The sequence below is a fragment of the Xyrauchen texanus genome, chromosome 41 (assembly GCF_025860055.1).
Source record: "Xyrauchen texanus isolate HMW12.3.18 chromosome 41, RBS_HiC_50CHRs, whole genome shotgun sequence".
NCBI lineage: Eukaryota > Metazoa > Chordata > Actinopteri > Cypriniformes > Catostomidae > Xyrauchen > Xyrauchen texanus.
Genome location: NC_068316.1, coordinates 27,240,024 through 27,259,456, shown reverse-complemented (window position 1 = coordinate 27,259,456; position 19,433 = coordinate 27,240,024). Strand labels below are relative to the sequence as shown.

Below are 19,433 nucleotides of genomic sequence, written 5' to 3'. Positions count from 1 at the left end.
AATTCATAAAAAAATATATATTTAGTTTTTTTCATTTATTTCATTATGTTAAAGATGACTTTTTAATTACATCAAGATTATTTACTAATTTGATGCAATTTTATTATGAAATTGAAATGCGTAAATCTTAAAAAATAGGATATATTCATTTTCAGCTGTTGAATACATGGGCTATTATGAATGTTTGGAAATGACAGCAACACTACAGCTCGCCTTGTCTGTGCAGAACAAACATCTACGTTTACAAGCTTGAAAAAGTATGTGAAATTTATCGGACAATCTTTCCTTTTTTATTTTTTGTAACAACGTTTTAGCTTCTTATGTTTTATGAAGCAAACAACACTTTTGAAGTATAACATTTTGTAATTATGCAAACACTTGTTAACCACAGATAGTATTTTACTCCTAACATTTCGATAAACTCATTATAAATTCTAGACGGGGAATCCATGGCTCAAAAATGCTAATTCTCTTCCGGGTTTTACGTAAACAAACTGCTCTGTTCTATTTCAAAATCCTGTAAGTGTGGCCAGTTCAATTCAGTTGATATGAAGAAAATTAGAACGGGGGAATCATAAATGAAAACGTAGACAAGTAACAGAGTCTCAAACAGCCTGTGAAGTGTTAGATAGGAAAACGCAGGGTTGATCATGAGGGAAACAGTTAGAAACCCTTTGTAGTGAGAGATGACATGTTAGACAGAAGGAAAAATCCAGGGTTCGAGAGTGAGAATGTATCATTGTTGGATGGCGGCTGAGATTGACACTGAGAGAAACAGTAAACAAGGAAGAGATACAGCTTATCTGAGGCTAAGTGTGTCCAGCAGATGGAATAAAAGATCTGATAATTCAGCGTGATGTGTGGAGTCGAGTCTCGGAGGTGATGGGATTGAGTGTGTGGACTTGATTTAGATTATAAACAAACATTGTCACACGCAGTAACCATTCATCTGCTTGACAACACTGCCAATGTCTAGCTGACTCACAGGCGCAGCTATTGTTAGCAGTGCCGCATGACAGTGAGGTGGTTATTACATTGAGTCCAATGATACTTGTTTGTTTATTACAATGCTTGCAAGGCAGCACTGTATTGATATTTAATACAACATCTGGTCATTTCATTTACACAGAACCAAAGCTAAAAACCTAAACTAACCTATTCTTTTGGTGCCTTTCAAACACTGCTATTTCCTTCTGGAAATGCAAATCCATTTTAGTTGTTTGTTAAGGAAATTATTGCTGTTTGTTCAATCCAGGCTTCATAGAAGTTGCAGCTCTAGGCTAAGCTGAACTTTTCATTCAGAGATGGCCGGAGGTCTCTTCTTGTGTGCGAATGTCTAGCGACAGAAGCTGTAGTAGGATACCAATTTCGTTCTCCCCAGCACTTTCTGAATGAGTCCTAGACACCTTCAGATGAAGCAGCCTGCGGCATGGTGTCGTTATCTGCCTCGTCTTGTCCTGACTGGCCATGCCATCACAACCATCCAGGATAGAGTGATGGACAGAGAAAGAGAGTTGATCTCTGGAGAGAGGTCAGGTCACCAGAACATCTATCATACAGTCAGACTTTGGTTTATATTTATCACAGCTGACATCATTCTGGATGGACCATTGCACTAGTTCAATCGCACACACCTTTATTTGATCTTACATAGCATTTCTATCAATGATCATCATGCATGTGGAAAATAAAAAATAATAAAAAACTAAAAAATGTAAACTTAATATTATTAATGTTAATAATAATTGTTTTTATAGCTTGTTCCTAATTTTTTGTAAGTCCTGAAAGGTGAAAATGTTTCAGAATGATATTGGGCATGTCCCCAACCCAGAGTTACATTGTATAAAAAGAGTTCAAATCAAGGATCAATCAATTCTACTTGGCAGTTTTAGTATCATTAAGTTCATATATTTGCATTTGTTATTTTTGGGTGCAATTTGTACTTCTTTTTATAACAAAGAACTGCATTTATTACATCACGTCAAGCATTTTGAATTTGTTTAGTTTTTTTTACGGAAAGATATCTGTTTGGTTCTGATGGAAATAAGAAGAGACAGGAAAGCAGATCTCTGCATCAGAGTGGCAGATATATATATTTAAATATTTGTGCAACATGATAATTTAATTAGGTGTCATTACCAAATTAGTAATTTAGATTCAGAAACATTCCATGAGCATTTTCCCTTTTTGATTTGTAACATCTAGAGCAAATAGTCGTGCTAAAAATTTATGTACACATATGTGGACAGAGGGACTACGCTGTGAAATTTGAAATAATACCAAGCTATTGAAAGTCAGATTTTTTTTTTCTTTTTATCAAATTCTTTGTTCCCAGGAGTGTTGGTTATTCATGTTTTTGAGATGTTACAGACATTACATCTGAAATTAGCATAATTTATTCTGATTCAAAGCAATGGCCACATCATCCAATCACTGCCAACCATGTTCAAATTAAATAATACATTATAAATTCTGAATCTATGTACTGATTATCATTGTCTCATGTCTGCCAAACATGCTGAGTGGTCCAAACATCATCTGCAGCCTGAAACTGGACTTTTGGTCTGATTTTAGGAGTGAATGCACTTCGCTGCATAGAGAGCTATAGCTTGCTCCCTATTTAAGAACTCTCAGCACTGATCTCAGAACAGCTCAAAATGCACCTTATTTTCATCCTAATTCCATATAAAACCTCTGAAAGCAAAACTTTTCAGCTTTTGGATGAACCCATTGATTCTCAGTGTGATAATGCACAGTAAATATAGGAATGTGTTTACTAATGTTAATGAATAGAACCGTATTTTACAGAGATAACAACATACAATATTTAAAAATATATATTTAAATGAAGCAAAATGACCCACAGATGTGTTAAAAATAACTAACATGTTTTATCAACTTTTGAGGGAATAATGTCCCAAAATCCACGTATGTGGACATCATGTTTATCAGCTCACTGATGCGCCACATTTATTTTAAAGCAGCATATCAAACGAAACTAAAGATGCTATTCCTTACACCCAAACTGGTTTCAATGGGGGAAAAAAACGAAAGATGTTTCTTAACAGAGGCATTTTTGTTGGCTCTGCACCTGTAGAAGTGCCTCTCGGAAATCTACATCATGTTGTTGTGTCACGTGACTCGGTTCAGCAGAAGTTTATCCCTTAAATGACAGTTTAGAGTGTTGTGGACAGTATTCAGTCAGTTTAAATGAATTTCAATTATGCGTTGTGTATGGCGAAGCCAAAATACAACGTCCACGAAAGTGGACATGGAATCACACGAGGTTTACTGATTTGTAATTTTATCAAACTCAAAAAGTTAAAAGAAATCACCGTCACACAAACATACCAAATCAAAGGTCGATAAAGGCCATGATCTCATCTTTATTCCAGGACAAATGTTAAAATGTTTAACATATGAAACATCATTTCAATAAGTTTCATTTTTTCAAGATTTCAAGTAATCAAAAATGTCCTTAAAGGAATAATCACCCATAACTAGATTTTTACATTTTCTAAACAGCATGTGAGAATCACCACAGACCACCCGATTTGATATTACAAATATATTTATCTGCCGATTTGATATTACAAATATATTTATCTGCCGATTTGATATGCATTGCAATTTTTTAAGTATTGCAATTCTGTAAATATTACAATTTAATGTTATGATATATTTAGCTGTGTTAACAATCTTTTTTTAAAGGAAGACATGTTTATTGAAGAATAGTTGTGTCTGACATTACAATTGTTTCACTCTGTAATACAGAATGTTTAGGTAAAATGTAGGGTTGTGCGAAACTACCAATTTTCATTATCGTCTAGTCTGTCCGTTGTCTGAGCTACTAGTCGACCATTCAGTATTAAGGAACCCATGTATAATTTGGCTGTATATATTTGCTTCCCTTGGCAAACAACACTAATTAACAGTAAGAGAAAAGCATAAAGTGTACACGTAATCATTACCGTTAAGGTCTTTTTTACAGTTACAATACACCCACAAAGACACTGACCCAATCAGGTGCTAATGCAGAGCGACACAACCTAACATTTATTTATTCCTCCATTAACCTGCTGCAGAGATGATATTACACCAAAAGGCTTTTACGATAAATCCAGCAAATGGGTTTTTCTTGGTAGAGTGGTATACAGTAAATGTTAGGCTGAGGTGTACATGAGTGTTTTCGCTGAGGTTGTGAGCTCACTGTGTGCCACAAAGAGATTTTGACAGCAAAGCGGATACGTAAAGTATTTATAAACAAGGGTGTTCTGGGAGTTACATTATTGTATGCCATGTGGCATCTCATCTCCTATCATAAAGTAGTGCGGATGTCGACCTTGAAGTTTAACAACAATATTTTTTCAGATTTTTTTTTTTTTTATTATTAAATATAAAAGATCAAAATCACATCTAAACCTTGTCAACCCTGTTCTTGTAATATTGCTCATGAATGCATCCTTATGCGGACATCTACAGGTAACAATTCTATATCCTACACATTTTTTAGTTTTAACATTTTATTATTTTCACAAAAGTCCCCCTATAATGTTATAAATGCCATAAGGTATCTTGCATCAAAAATATAATTTCCCTTTTCATTGTCATTATTTTAAGTGACAATTCTAGTTTATAAAAATTATTTGTACTTCAGAAATTTGTGTTGTTAAAGAAGTCATGAAATGCTCTTTTTTTATATATAGTTGTATTATCTTCCCTAAGGTCCACTGACAATGTTAGTAATGTTTATTTGCTTTTTACTGTCCCATCCTTCTATAGTTCCTTTGCAAAGCTTGAAAAGTTTTATAACTGGTTCACAAGCAATTCACACTGATAGTCAGAAAAATATGCAATCCATGCTAAAATACGCTGAAGATGCACATAGTCCAAAGCACAGAGTAAACTAGACAAACACACATCCAGTTTCCAGTATCAGTCTGCACTGAAATGTACATTGCCAGAAACGCATCTAAACAGTCAAAGCTGTCCATCCAGCGCATGTTTTCATAAACCAATGATTAATAATAGTGCAGATGGCAGGTAGTGGATGCTAGTTTTCAGAGTTGTAGCTTGACATTGTGTCTTTTAAAAAGTGACAGGCAAAAGTGTCAAAAACATCAGTCTGTGCATGTTTAAATACAAAAATCATTGAAAATAGTCCAGATGGCTCCCCTTTGGTGTTCAGGAATAGTTTGGCCAGAGTAGGCATTGCTTCTCCTTCTTTCTCAGTTTGCGAACTGAAGCACCAGTGGGCCGGGTGTTGATGTTTTTGAGCTGTTGCAGGGATCATGAATGGATGAGCCCACAAATTACATAGGGAAGTAGAGAACGTAGATACATTTTTCACTTGTAGTTTTGTTCCAAAATCATAGCCGAAAATTGACATTTTACAAAATATTGTATTACTCTGGAAATGTTGGTGTCCATGGCATTTCAGATTTTGTTATCATTTGTTTATCTTTTACCAATAATATATTCTATATATATATATATATATATATATATATATATATATACATACATACATACACTGTATATACACACTTCTGGCTTACATACAGAATATTTGTACTTGATGTTTGTACAGATTTAGAATCTGCCCTGTAATAACCTCAAATGAACTCTAACCTTCACCCAACCAGTCCCAGACCAATCAGAGTTTAAATTCCACCAATTTCCTCCTTTTCCATTGTAAAACATAATTCTAATAAGCACAAAAGCTGATCTCATTATGTTAATTTAATTGAGTGTTGGATGGGTTGGGTGGGCACGCAGCTGTAGTGGGCGTGTGATTAGGATTTGTGCCTGCGGACAGTGGTGTAAGCAACAGCAAGTATACTAAACCTCTGTCCTTGGCATGAAACAGAGTAACACATGTAAAGCAGATGGCCAGTGCACTATGTCTTCTGTTGGCGCTAATCAGGTGCTAAATATCACTCCGTCTGCTCGCGCAGCCAGATCCTGGAACGCACAATTCTCTCGATTTCACACAGCCGTGTTGGTGTGCTGAGAGAAAGTTGACCCTATTGTCTCCTTTAATACATGTTCATGATTTAGTTGTGCACGATTTATCAGTGCACATATTTCAAAATCGAATCTTTCATCGAAATGTATCTTGCTCCTCCTCTGAAATGACATTCCTTCTCAGTTGATGTCACAGAGGCTTTGTGGGGGGGGGTAATCAAAACCAAACTGTTTTGTGTACTTGTGCACTCACATATACATATACTATACATTGATACTCGCACACAGATGGTTAGCAAACACACAAAAGGTGTCTCTGCCAAGCTCCAGCTGAGCGATCTGACAGAAATCCAATTCCATGCGCAGTGGCAAGACAATGCGGCCTCCCTCATTTGCCACTTCACCAGTGTTTAATCGGTGGTCTCCTAGACAGGGTGAGTGATTGAAAGAGCGGGGGAACAGAGAGAGAAAGAGAGGGAGGGAGAGTCAACGATTTCCCCACTGCCTTTTTGAATAGACTCTCTAGTGTCTCATCTGACCTGACGGTTATGAGGAGTCGCGGGTCGCTGTGATTGGCTCATTACCTCTGCTCGCTTCTGATAGCTAGGGAGGGTGGGCTGAAGCCCCTCTAATCTCCTCTGAATTTTATGCCATTTTTAATTTTTTTTGTTTCATGTAGAGCTGGTGAAATATAGAATATTCACAATATATTTGTGATAATTTTGTTGGTGGGATAAAATTATACAAGTATAAAATTATACAAATATAGTTGTTGTTGTTAACAAAACTAAAACAAAATCTGAATGAAAGCATTGATATATTTAATGATATGTATATATATATATATATATATATATATATCGTGTATTAGGACAATACACTTATATTTAATATGTATCCTCTTAAAGCAAGTCTAAATATCTTATATGTTGCTTCTCAAGTAAATCTATCTTGTTTTAAGGATTTTTAGATAATTTTAAATGGAAAAGAAGACACTTGAGAAAAATAGGATTTTTTGCAGTGAATTGTTTTACTTCGACTCAATAAAACTATTTTTAAAAGATGATTTTGTCCTCTTTGTTGTTAGTAAGCATAGAGACAGAGCGTATTTAGGCCACACCCACACTGGGGGGGAAAACAATCCAACCATATCCATTGACTTTGCATTGCGAGAGGTTGCCTCCTTGTCATTTATGACTTATAACAAAAAACAAAACAATGTCTAAAAGCTGCTGTGTGACAAGGTGTACAGCAAACAAGCTAAATAACCCAGAAATACATTTTTATAAGCTGTCGACCCCAAAAAACGGTTTGTTTCAGGACATAAAAGTGGATCAATTGAGACAGAGCGCAAATAGTTCTCGAACTACTCTGAGAACTACGCCCACTGGAACGCGACACGATATTGTAAAAAAAAAAAAACATTCATAATTTGAACCATGTCGATTGCTTCACCACCCTATGTGAACCTGAGAGGAGGAGATATATTGAGAAGTTAAATTTTATTGGCCTATGTCAGTACCCCTTTTCCTTACCTTCCTATTTTTGGAAAAATGATCCGACTGAATGGCCCAACGTGAAATACCCTGATATCAACAACTATTTGATTGAATCACCAGGTAACAGCACACGTAGACATACTGAGTGTCAGGATCCCACAATTTACCCACTCTTCCTGCTGATGCTTCACGTCTTATTGCCTGTATCCACTTTTGTCTCCTTAAAGGCTGGCTTTTACGGTTCGGAAAAGCTTATAAAAATGTATATCTGGGGTTTTTTACCTTGTTTGCTGTACACCTTGTCACACAGCAGCTTTTAGGCATTTTTCTGTCTTTTGTTATATGCCATAAATGACAAGGAGGCAGCCTCTCGCAATGCAAAGTCAATGGAAACGGTTGGATTGTGTTCCCTCTAGGGGATTGTGTTTTCCTCTAGGCCTCCTGGTGATGCTTAGTGTTACATATTATTAGTATAACCTTCAATGGCTGCGTACTGAGCTTGTTAGATACCACTGAACTTTGAGAGACCTCCACATCATTGCTCAAAATCTGTCTCAGCACATTTTGTGATGGGTGGGGCTATCACTGCCATCAACCAATCACTTATTAATGCCCTCTTCTCTCCAGCCATCATTCAGTAAGTGACATGCAGGAAGTGTACAATGGAGTTAGCGTATCTCCCCTGCTATGTGCTGACATTCACACTTTGGTTGTGCTATATATGACCTATAAATCCTACACCCTTCTGATGGAGGAGAGAGAGGGTGTCTTGACCAGTGCTTGGGAAAGCAAAATAATTGGATTCCCGCTCCTTATCTCACTCAACACATTACGAGTTGTCAAAATTCCCTGCTGCCAAGGCTTAGTCACGTTTCAGTCAAGCAAGAGGGATTTTGTGTGGCTGACTGACAGGTGAGACTGTTTTAGATTGTGTTTTTGCTTGGTATTGGGGGCAGTAGTGTCCGACACGTGACTTAGACTCTCACAAGACAAGAGATTAGGTGGACTGCACCTTCATGAAGTTACCACCCTCCTGAATAAAACACCTGACCACCTGATAAGTGTCCTAAAAATCACCCAACAGACCAGTCTGACCGGGCTGGGAGACCTGCTAAGACCAGCAAACTAGATTTGGCTGGTTTAAGCTTGTTTTCTCAGCAAGAGATGCTGCCCTGTTGACTTTTGTCTTTTAAATTAGTGTAAACTAGAACATACACTGCCTGGCCAAAAGAAAGTTGCATACTCTAATATTTTGTTGGACCGTCTTTAGCTTTTATTATGGTACACATTTGTCGTGTTATTGTTTTGACAAGCTTATGCAATGTCACAACATTTATTATCTCCTATGTTGTTTTCTTTAGCTAATGCAGGCCAATCATTTGCCCCTTCTGAAACACAGTAACATCGTTTCCACGACCACGGGATACGTCTTCTGACATGGTTGTTTAAGTAATGAGAAGCTATACACTGCATCAGTTAGGGTTAAACTAATTGTTGCCAGCTACAACATATTAATCACTGTAATAATGCTCCAATCATAGGCTCTTAAGTGTCTGCTTATTTAAATCCAACTAACGGCGACATTTAAAAATAAAATGTTTTTGACCAGACAGTGCACATGCACAAATACAAGAAAACACTGATGAAAGCCGATTACATTGAAAGAGGAAACTGTGTGATGACTATTTTTGCTTTTCATTTTAGCAGTGAAACTTTTATCATTTTTTTTGCAGAACACTGCATTAAAATTCACAATGAATAATGCATCAAGGATATTTAAAATTTTAGTAGGGTATGTTCAAGATCATGGTCAGATCTACAATAATGCATTCATATAAAGTGTTCTCTAAGACAGTTTTTACATGTTTTATTTTTACATTTTCTTTCCTGAAGAGCCATTCTAATTGGGTTTAAAGCCTCATAACTAGGTCAAATTGCTAAATAGTTTAATCAGAGTTTGTTATTATCCTGTCTGAAATAATCAGATCTCCGAAAGCATTCACATATCCCGATCTGAATCATTACGCCTTTGGGACTGTTCTTATGGCCTCGTACGAGACTACTACAAATTCACTCTCACTTTCTCTTCAATCCCTCTTGTCTACACATGTAACCCTTTACATCCTCTTTTCCTTTTGTCTGCCCATTCAAATTATTGATCATTAGGGGATGCTGGGAAAGGTGGGATGTAATTATGGGACCAGGCAGTTTTGTCAATTCCTCACAGTCTGGGTTGAGCCTGACAGTGTCCTTAATAGGAGTCTGCAGTGTTAACAACAAACAAACACACACACACACACACACACACACACACACACACACTCTGATGTAGAGGATACTAGGCTGTGAAGACTGCTTGGTGGAAAGAACCACAAAGTTTGTGTATGACATGAAAAGTGATGTGTGCTGAATTTACACGTGGTTTCCTTTTTACTTTTCAGAGAAGATGAACATGTTGTCTGCACTGATCGCCCCCTTCAAGTACATGAGCCCAGCAGCCAATAGCACAGAAGACGAGGACACATCGAGTAAGTATGCACTTAAGTTTATCTTGTCTATAGTATCTGGACAGCAGTGGGTAAATCACAGGGTGTCCAAGATGATGGAAAATATATATATATATTTTTTTATTTATTACATTTTTTGTTTAAATTTATGTCTGTCTGTCAATCGATTAAATGTCTAATCGAATTAATTAAATTATATGGCGAATAATTAATTGAATAAATCACAATTAATTGCATATGTAAATATATGTTGAGAAAAGCCCTTAAAAATAATTCAATATATAATGATTCAGTATTTATAAAATAAATATATATTATAATAGGGCTCTCAATCGATTCAAATTAAATCAGTTATTTGCAATTAATCGCATATGTAAATATTTACTGAGAAAGCCCCTCAAATAATAATACTTTAATATATAATTATTAAATAATTATAAATATTTATATTTAAATAATTTTACATAAATTATACATTTAAAAAAAAAATTCAGTTTAACAGTAATTAACTAAACAATATCACACGAGCAAGAGTGCGATATGGCCCTACATCAGCAATGCTGTGATTCGATATAGCATGATAAGCAAGTGTGATATTGCTTATATACAACAGTTCAATGAACAAGTACATTTTTTTAAATTAGGAAAAACAGAGTACGGTCATAAAAATGCATTTGTGCATGAAGCTACAAATCAGAATTTGCCGTTGCTGGTTTAAACCAAATGATGAGTCCAAGACTTCAAAAATGTCACTTCAGAAATAGTATCACGGCTTGTGCTGTTTCTAACAAGTTATTGGATGAACAAGGATGTATGTGTGTGTGTGTGTGTGTGTGTGTTTGTGAGAGAGAGAGAGAGAGAGAGAGCGAGAGAGAGCGCGACGGAGCATGTGCAATCACCTGTTGCCATACCCAAGCAGAGATGCTGTCAGCTTTTTGAAGGTGGTAAAATAGTGGTCCAAGCGGGGGTATTTCTCCATATTTTGTGGAAGCCGGTGCGCATTCCCTATATAAACTGCAATGTCCTCCACCATTTTAAACAGTATGTATCCAATGTGGAACTCCAGTAAGAGGTAAGCACCTTGAGTTGTGTAATTAATCAGTCTGTTGTGTCTCTCAGCTGCAATGAGCCTTAATGATGAATTTGTTCATTTAAAGTCATTTAAAGCTATTTCCTAGCTTAAGTAATGTAGTAGTAATACAAGTGATCACAGAGCGCTATTCTATGTAAACAATGACTAACGGATTCACTTCACATCACCAGCTGGCTCATATTACACACAAAAATAATCTTTTTCCACCACCTGCTGGCTAACATATGTAATGTAAAACAATACAGATGTAAAAAGAGACACATAGCGTACATTAGCTATGCTCTTACACTTTAGTTTAGGATGACGAACACAAGCAGAGTGATACACAAAGTGAAGCGTCCGCGTGCTGATGAATTCAGACTATCAGTGCTCATGGAAGGTCTCTTGTCCAATCAGATTCGAGGACCGGAACTAACTGTTGTATATATTGCAATACATTATTGTGGCAGAAGAGTAAAGAATTGATAAGACAAAACAAAAAGTGGCTTTAGAATCCAAGATATTGTTTATATCCATATTATTAACCGTAAACTTATTATTGTCTAACAGTTCACAGCAATCAATTTTGCAGTTTAATTTGTCAATCTGTCTGAGTGTCAAGTTAAATATATTCTAAAACGTAGAAAAATGCCCCAAGATCCCTGCATTCAGAATAGCACTCCATCTAGCTGTGTTTGAGTGGAAGAACGTGTTCTCATCTTGTGCTGTCACTAGTGCCAAGCAAGCCGAAGTGTGGTTTTGTTGTCTGCACTGCTGTGTGTTGCCTACACAGCTGGAGTTTCGCTTATTGCCCCCTGCTGGAAACTCAAGCTTGAATTGCTGTAATGGTAGGAATATTCCTTATTACGGTCTGGGGACATCATTAATTGTGTTATTATTTTTTGATGCAGTAGATGCAGTATATACATTATATTAATAGTGTTATAAGTATTAGTATATATTATAATATATTTGTAATATATTATGAATATTTAATATGTTTTTATAGATTTTTTATACTTTAAAATAAAATCTGCCAAATGCATGTGTCTTTAAATGTAATGTTTGTATCTATGTTGGTTTCATATGTTTTAGATTTTTTTTTATATCATATTCAACAAATATTAGGGTGTAACTCTTTAACTTAATATAATACTTAAAATATTTAAATGTCAGATGGAACATGATATATCTACCAGGAATTGATTGGATTGTAAAAAAAAACGACCGGTTGTTGGAGGGAGTGGCTGAAAAATAAGAGGGATTGGTGGCGTCAGCAAAAAAGGAAAGTTGTTTTTCACAGCCATTTATTATGTTTTGATAAAAAGATTAAATTATTTATGTGTAATAATATTTAACGATGAATCATTTACAAAAACACCAGGAATGTGTAGTTGGAAAGTAAATAAGGTAAAATGTCATAGTGAATTTAATTCAGATGCTGAAGTTATTCATGGACAATAGGTTTATTTTCTGTATGAATTGCATGCATTATAGATCTAGACCAAAAAAAAAAAAAAACATCACGTAACTGACCCATTTACAGTGTTACTAGAAGAGCTAAAAAAGCCCTACTGATGCAATTTCCAATCATTTTTATTTCACAATTTAGGCTGGCATCCATGTGTTTATTTTCTGTAAAAAAGAATAATAATTTGGTTCCATCACATCACAGCTGGGGTGTGAAATAGGCTTTAATGTGTGATCAGACATTCACACGCTGAAATCTCATAACCGTCTGCTCGCCTGCATTTTAAGAGCGTCTGCTTTGCATTGTACATGGGTGAGGTGACTTGTACCTTCTTTAAGTATGGACTCCAAGCCAATTTTTTATGAAATTACTGAGCGATTTGCCAGATAATTCCCCATTTTAGAGGATTTGTCCTCACATTTTACAACAGTTAAATTAGACGGCCTGTCTCACAGGAAACTTTATGAGCAGCTGCTTTGGGCAATGGGGACGGAATTTATTTAATACATTATTGTGTTAAAACTCCAAGTCTTTTTATTTGAATATGTGTGATAACAGCATAGAGTTTCTGTAGCATTCACTGCTGTGAATTCAGCAAAGAGATGCGGCAAATTAATGTACGATACTCCAGCACAAAAGTTAGTGATGGGGAGTCTTTCCAAAGAGTTGATTCCTCGACTCTAATACAGGAATTTATTCTTTTGTTTGCTCAAATCAATTAATTAATTAATCAATCACATCCTCTACAAACACCTGTTGGTTGGTGGAACACTCGTTCATCATGTGCGATGAGTGAGAGATAATGTGCGTGCATGCAAAAGAGAGAGAGAGGGTTTGACAGATTTCAAAACTTTAGAAACTTTGTGTAGGATTACATCAATGCAAGGGACAGTGGTTTGGGAAATGGTTGGGGAAGTAGGTCCTTCCAATTTGTCTAGTTTCTGTTTGAAAATTCAATAAATTATTTTCGACCCAACCTGTTTCTTGTTATTTTCCCTCTTAAAAATGGATATAAGCAGCAACTAGGGAAGGACATTGTTATCGGACATTTTTAGGTAAAGATACGCAATGTCTCTAAATTAGACTAATTTGAACAGTCACACTAAAAGTGCGCCGTTATAATAGCAGGAATGTATGTCTTCATTTCACACATTTTAAAAACTCTAAAGAGAAAATAAAAACTAAATTTAGTATGCGATTAAAGACTGCAATCTTCACAGGGGCATCACCAGAACATATGGAATAGGAAACAGTATTAATTTACAGGTCAACTAGTGTTTTTTTATCAAAGCAATAATCACGCAAAATATCTTGATTCAAAAAAAGTCTCCATACTATGCCTTGTGATAATTTTTGAAGTGAATCGCAGGGGCGGATTTACAATTTCTGAGGCCCCAAGCAACCGACCAACCTGTGGCCCCATTTTGAAAATGTTTGCTTAAAAAAATTACATACAATTGATTTTAAATCATAATTGTTAATGAATCCTATCAGCAATTGTTGCCAAGTACATTAAACATTTTATAATATACAAATCTAGTTAAAGATAATTAATGTATGTTTTCATTAATGTATGTTAACTCTTTTTTTTTTCTTCTTTTTTAATGAATGGGGTGTTCAAAACCTCAGTTATTTATTAATTTCCAGTTTGTCTTGACATGCCTTTTTGAGACCTGATATTCTTTTTAACTGGACACAGTGTCTAAAAATGTGCTGGTATTGTGTGAGACACTGTGCGGTGCAACAGTTAAGGACGTTCGTCCTGTGCAATTACATAGGAAAACAATGGAAAAACAGAGCAGATGCATGCAAAAATACGTTTTGGTGTGAACTGCCCCTCATTCGCACGTATGTGGGAGCACGTGGGCGAAACAAGTTCGGAAGGCCTGTATATTTTTTCATAAATTACAAACCCTAACACAAGGTTCTTGTGAAAACCTACTTGAAAAACGGACCTGAACCCGGGGGACCTGAACTCTCCGTTCTGAGAGCACTGACAACAGCTTTATTCACCCGTGTACCCTCCAGTGGTAATTGTTAATGGGGTGGGGCCCCATGAAATGTGTGGTTTGCATAGTGGTTAAAACTGCTACTGGTTAATCGGCAAGAATATAGATGCATGATTTGTTTTTCCATCGGCATGGAGGCCATCTAGAGTCAGCTTCTCCCGTTCCACTAAAGCCCAAAGTATACTTCGGTTTTGATGTTAACGCTTAGCACCTGCAAACATTCGAACGTCTGTCAAGTCTACTCAATTGTACTGTGCATGCATTCACAGGCGGTTGGCGCATGTCTGCTATGACTGCTATGTGATACTGAACTACTTCTCCTCAGGAGTTTAGACACATAAAGATGTCTTTATAGTCCTTCAGGCTTCAGTTAAACAATTGCAAGTATATCCAGACCTTCTCACACACATGCTCTTGACTTGTACTTCCACTGTTGTTGTTTTCACATTCATCTCCTATTGTTTAGTGGTGATTACATCATCTTCTAGCACTGCTTTGTGACAGCAACAGTTCAAATGTGTGTTGCCACCTTGTGATCCCACAAATTAGTGCAAATAATTCCAGGTGCGTGCGTATTTTTCACGTTCAAAGACGCACAGTTAGAAAAATCGGCTGTATGTGTTCATTTCTCGAGCACTCTGCTGATGAGGAACTTTGCATCACATGTCCTTAGCATCCGCGTATGACCGAAGCATACTTTGGGCTTTACAGTTTGGATTTGGATAGGAGAAACTGGCCAGCAGTTAAAGAAAAACTTCAACTTTATCACGGAGCAACAATTGGACGCAGTAATTAGTGGATTAAGGGAGCTAAATACAAGTGAGAATTAATGATAAAACAAATTCAATTGATTTTCCACTCATGCCTGACAAGCACTTTTAAGGGTTTAAAATATGTCACTTGGGAAGGCACTGCCCAGTAATGGCCACTCCTGATTACAAAAATGGATTCGTAAATCGGAGACAACTCCAAAAATCTCAATCGAACACCCATTACAATAACCTGCTTCTTATACACTGGGGCAGTGGTAGCTCAGGGTTACTGAGCAGAAGGTTGGGGGTTCAAGCCCCAGCACCACCAAGATGCCACCATTGTGTCCTTGAGCAAGGCACTTAACTCCAGGTTGCTCCGGGGATATTGTCCCTGTAATAAGTGCACTGTAAGTCGCTTTGGATAAAAGCGTCTGCCAAATGCGTAAATGTAAATGTAAATACACTACGCACTAGCAATCCTGTTTTACCAGGTGGTAAATGCATGGTATAGTGCTGTGCCAATAGGATTTAAATGAATTAATAGTCATTCTTTTCATTGCAAACACACCTTCTTTCTGTGCATATTAGAATGCACCTTGTTCACATATTAAGTGCAATTCCCTGTCACAATTACCACAAAGTTTGCTGCTAAGTTGTCGGCAAATATAATTTTATTTAAGAGAGATGTTTGTTTAAATATTCTATTGAGCATGGGAGCAGTTAGTCTTTAAATGATGATCAAATAAAAGAGTGTTATTATTGCATTTTCCCATGTGTGCATTATAGTTGAGAACACTTACGCATTGCCATTATATAGAACTGCGTACATGTGTGACTGTGCCATGTAAATTGCCTTTATCAATAATGTTGTAGGTGCATTTATGTCATTAAAGGATTCGAATAGTTTCTTTAGTAAACCAGATGCTAAATTAACGCAGACAGTGTGCACAAAAATACAAAGCTATTGGATCGAGTTAATCATTCTTAGTCATTTTCTCCCATTGTGTTTTGTTTTTGCAAAATGAGTTCCATTGTAATGATACACAACTGTTTCAAACTCTCTTAGGTACCAGCAGTGCTGAAGTCAAGGAGAACCGAAACACAGGAAATCTCGAAGATTGTGCCATTGTACCGTCAGACTGCCAAACACTCTTCCTGTCTGATTCGCCCAGGGACAGGGCGTCTGGCCTCAAGCGAAAGCGCCCATTAGAGGAGGACAATAACGGACACTTGTGCAAATTGCGGCTGTGCTGCAAGAAACTTACCTGGTCCGATGCACCAAAGAACGCTCTGGTTCAGTTGAATGAGCTTAGACCGGGCCTGCAGTACCGGATGGTCTCACAGACAGGACCAGTACATGCACCACTATTCTCCATTGCTGTAGAGGTCAACGGATTCACGTTTGAGGGTACCGGGCCTACCAAAAAGAAGGCTAAGATGAAAGCGGCAGAGATGGCCCTCAAATCCTTTATCCAGTTTCCCAACGCCTCACAAGCTCACTTGGCCATGGGCAGCTTGAGCAACCCTGTCACCGATTTCACCTCGGATCAGGCCGATTTCCCGGATACACTATTCAAAGGCTTTGAGCCTGACGGCTGCCGCTCTGCAGAGAGCCAGCTGCTATCAAGCGCGCTCCGTCTACGCCACACCTTGGACTTGATGGTTGTACAAGCCAGACAAGGAGATCCCTGCCTACCCCCACCTCCCGCTCCAACTATGCCGCCCCAACCCAGCCCTGTTGTCTTGCTCAATGACCTGCGGCCCGGCCTGCGATACGCCTGCCTGTCAGAACGTGCCCAGGGCAAGCAGGCGCGACACAGCTTTGTCATGGCTGTGCGAGTGGATGGAAGGATATTCGAAGGCTCGGGTCGCAGCAAGAAGCAGGCAAAGAGGCAAGCAGCTTTGTCCGCCCTGCAGGCGCTCTTCAACATCAGACTGGCACCTGAAGTGAGAGCAGGACACCGGCCCAGCAGGATAAAGTGCCCTCATTTGCCCCAGGTGAGTGTGCCAGTTCAGCCGTTGGCAGCCCACCCGTTCCATACGGCGGACCTTAATAACCAGAGCAGCAGGAATGCTGGGATAGTGAACAGCCAGCCAAGACTTAATTAAGAGGGAGGAGATAATGTTTGGGGAGGCATAGGGCAGTACAGATAGATTGTAGGAGAGAGGTTAGGCTGTATAGCCAAATAAAAGGTGGAACTGTTTTGTGTTAGCACACTGGCTTTAACATTTACTTTGGGCAGGACAGGGTGGCATATCTAGTGTAAACACACACATGCGTGTGTACTCAGGAAAGCAAAAAGGCCCAAAGGTAAGCAGTATCTATTCACAGATCTATTCAAATGGAAAAAAGATGTAAATGAGGCAAATTATCATTTGGGAACCCTCTGACTCTGGAGAGAAAGCCGATGCTCCAACAAATGAAGTTTCTTTTTTTCACCTTTCATGTATTAATAGAGCTAAATTGCAAAAGTATTATTATTTTGGGCAATCTCTAGTTTCCTCATGTATCACGTGACAGTGTCTATAAACATGAATTCAATCTGTTGCCCAAAGGAGATTGAACAAAGCACAGAGCAAATCGACAAACAATCCTCAAACACATTATGTATTATGTAGCTCTTTATGTATTAATTAATTAATTAATTTATATTTATTTACTTTCAAATGTAAAGGTGAAACGTAATTTCTGTAGCACTAATGCCACTAAAGGAATTGAACAAGTTTCATGTGACGTCACTCTATGACCGCACCACCACGTTTGTGACCAAAAATCCATTTATCTTCATTGTGCTGTGCGATGGGATGCGGCAAAAGCCGGCTACATTTTTGTTTCTCTTTATTAATCTTGGAAAAAGTGACACTGCTCTTTACTTACCAGAGCCAAAAATTTCTTTCAATAAAGTTTTATCTTTCAAGTGACACTGTTTCATTTCGCCCACGTCAAGTAGCGATGAATGTGGAGAACAGGGATAAAAACACTTGTGGGTCTTTGCTCATTTATTCAGACATGTCAGTTATCTGAACTCGTGTCTTTTATATTTATATATTTCACCATCATCGATTCGGCCTTTATACATGTATGTATTGGAGTAATGGTGGTGTAGTGGGCTAAAGCACATAACTGTTAATCAGAAGGTTGCTGGTTCGATCCCCACTGCCACCACCATTGTGTCCTTGAGCAAGGCACTTAACTCCAGGAGCTCTGGGAGAATTGTCCCTGTGATAAGAGCACTGTAAGTCGCTTTGGATAGAAGTGTCTGCCAAAATGCATAAATATAAATGTAAATGTATGTGATGATTTTAACACGAAAAAAAACCACTATAATGTCAATATATAGAATGCATATATTTAATGTGAATATACTAAAGTTAGTCAATAAACAACACATCATAAGATCATGAAGCACAGACTTTATTTACACCACCAGACTACAATGTAAACATGCTAGTCTTGTTCATTAATATGCCTCGGTTGCCTTCTGTGTATTCTCCATGAGTTAAAAGAAGCTCTTACATTCATACATATGGGCTCATCACAGATTTCATGTAATATTGTGTCCAAATCAGAGCAGAAAACAACACAAACATTTGTAAATTCTGAATGAGAGACATTTAAAATGATGTACCGAGAGGTGTGTGCACTCGCCGGTCACACATCAGACTCACCGGCGTAAGGAGATTGTGGAGAAAATATATTTAAATGTTAGCGAAAGTCATATTGGGCAATACTTGTGCTGTCTTCAGTCCTGTAAACACCTTTCCTGGGTCATTGATCAAAAGCCATTTTTTTTTTCTTGATATCGTTTAACATTGATGGTCACAAATATGGCGGCTGTGTGTACACTTTTGGGGGGAATCAATCTACAAGTAGCTTTATATATATTATATATAGTTTTCTCTGTTTATTACACTGCTCCTGAATCGCCTGAAAGACCTGGTTTGCAGTCCAGCTATTACCTCCATCACATAGCTACATCACTAAGTAATACATTTGCATAATGCCCGTCTCAGGAATGTGCTACTCAGGAAGCCTCGGGAGCTGAAACTCGGTTATGGTAAGCAGTTGACCAATCACAACAGACTGGGCCAGCTGACCAATAAGAGCAGACTGGGCTTTTCGGAAAGGGGGGCTTTAAAGAGACAGGAGCTAAAT

General features: G+C 37.5%; 1 protein-coding gene across 1 annotated transcript in view; it reads left to right on the top strand.

Annotated features, from left to right (window-relative positions):
• Positions 1-19,433, top strand: part of LOC127634449 (double-stranded RNA-specific editase B2-like) — a 278,387-nt gene that overhangs the window by 164,725 nt on the left and 94,229 nt on the right. The window contains exons 2-3 of the mRNA XM_052114023.1: positions 9,908-9,994; positions 16,344-17,275. Coding sequence (XP_051969983.1) covers positions 9,908-9,994; positions 16,344-17,275 — 1,019 coding nt within the window. The remainder of the gene's footprint in view (positions 1-9,907; positions 9,995-16,343; positions 17,276-19,433) is intronic.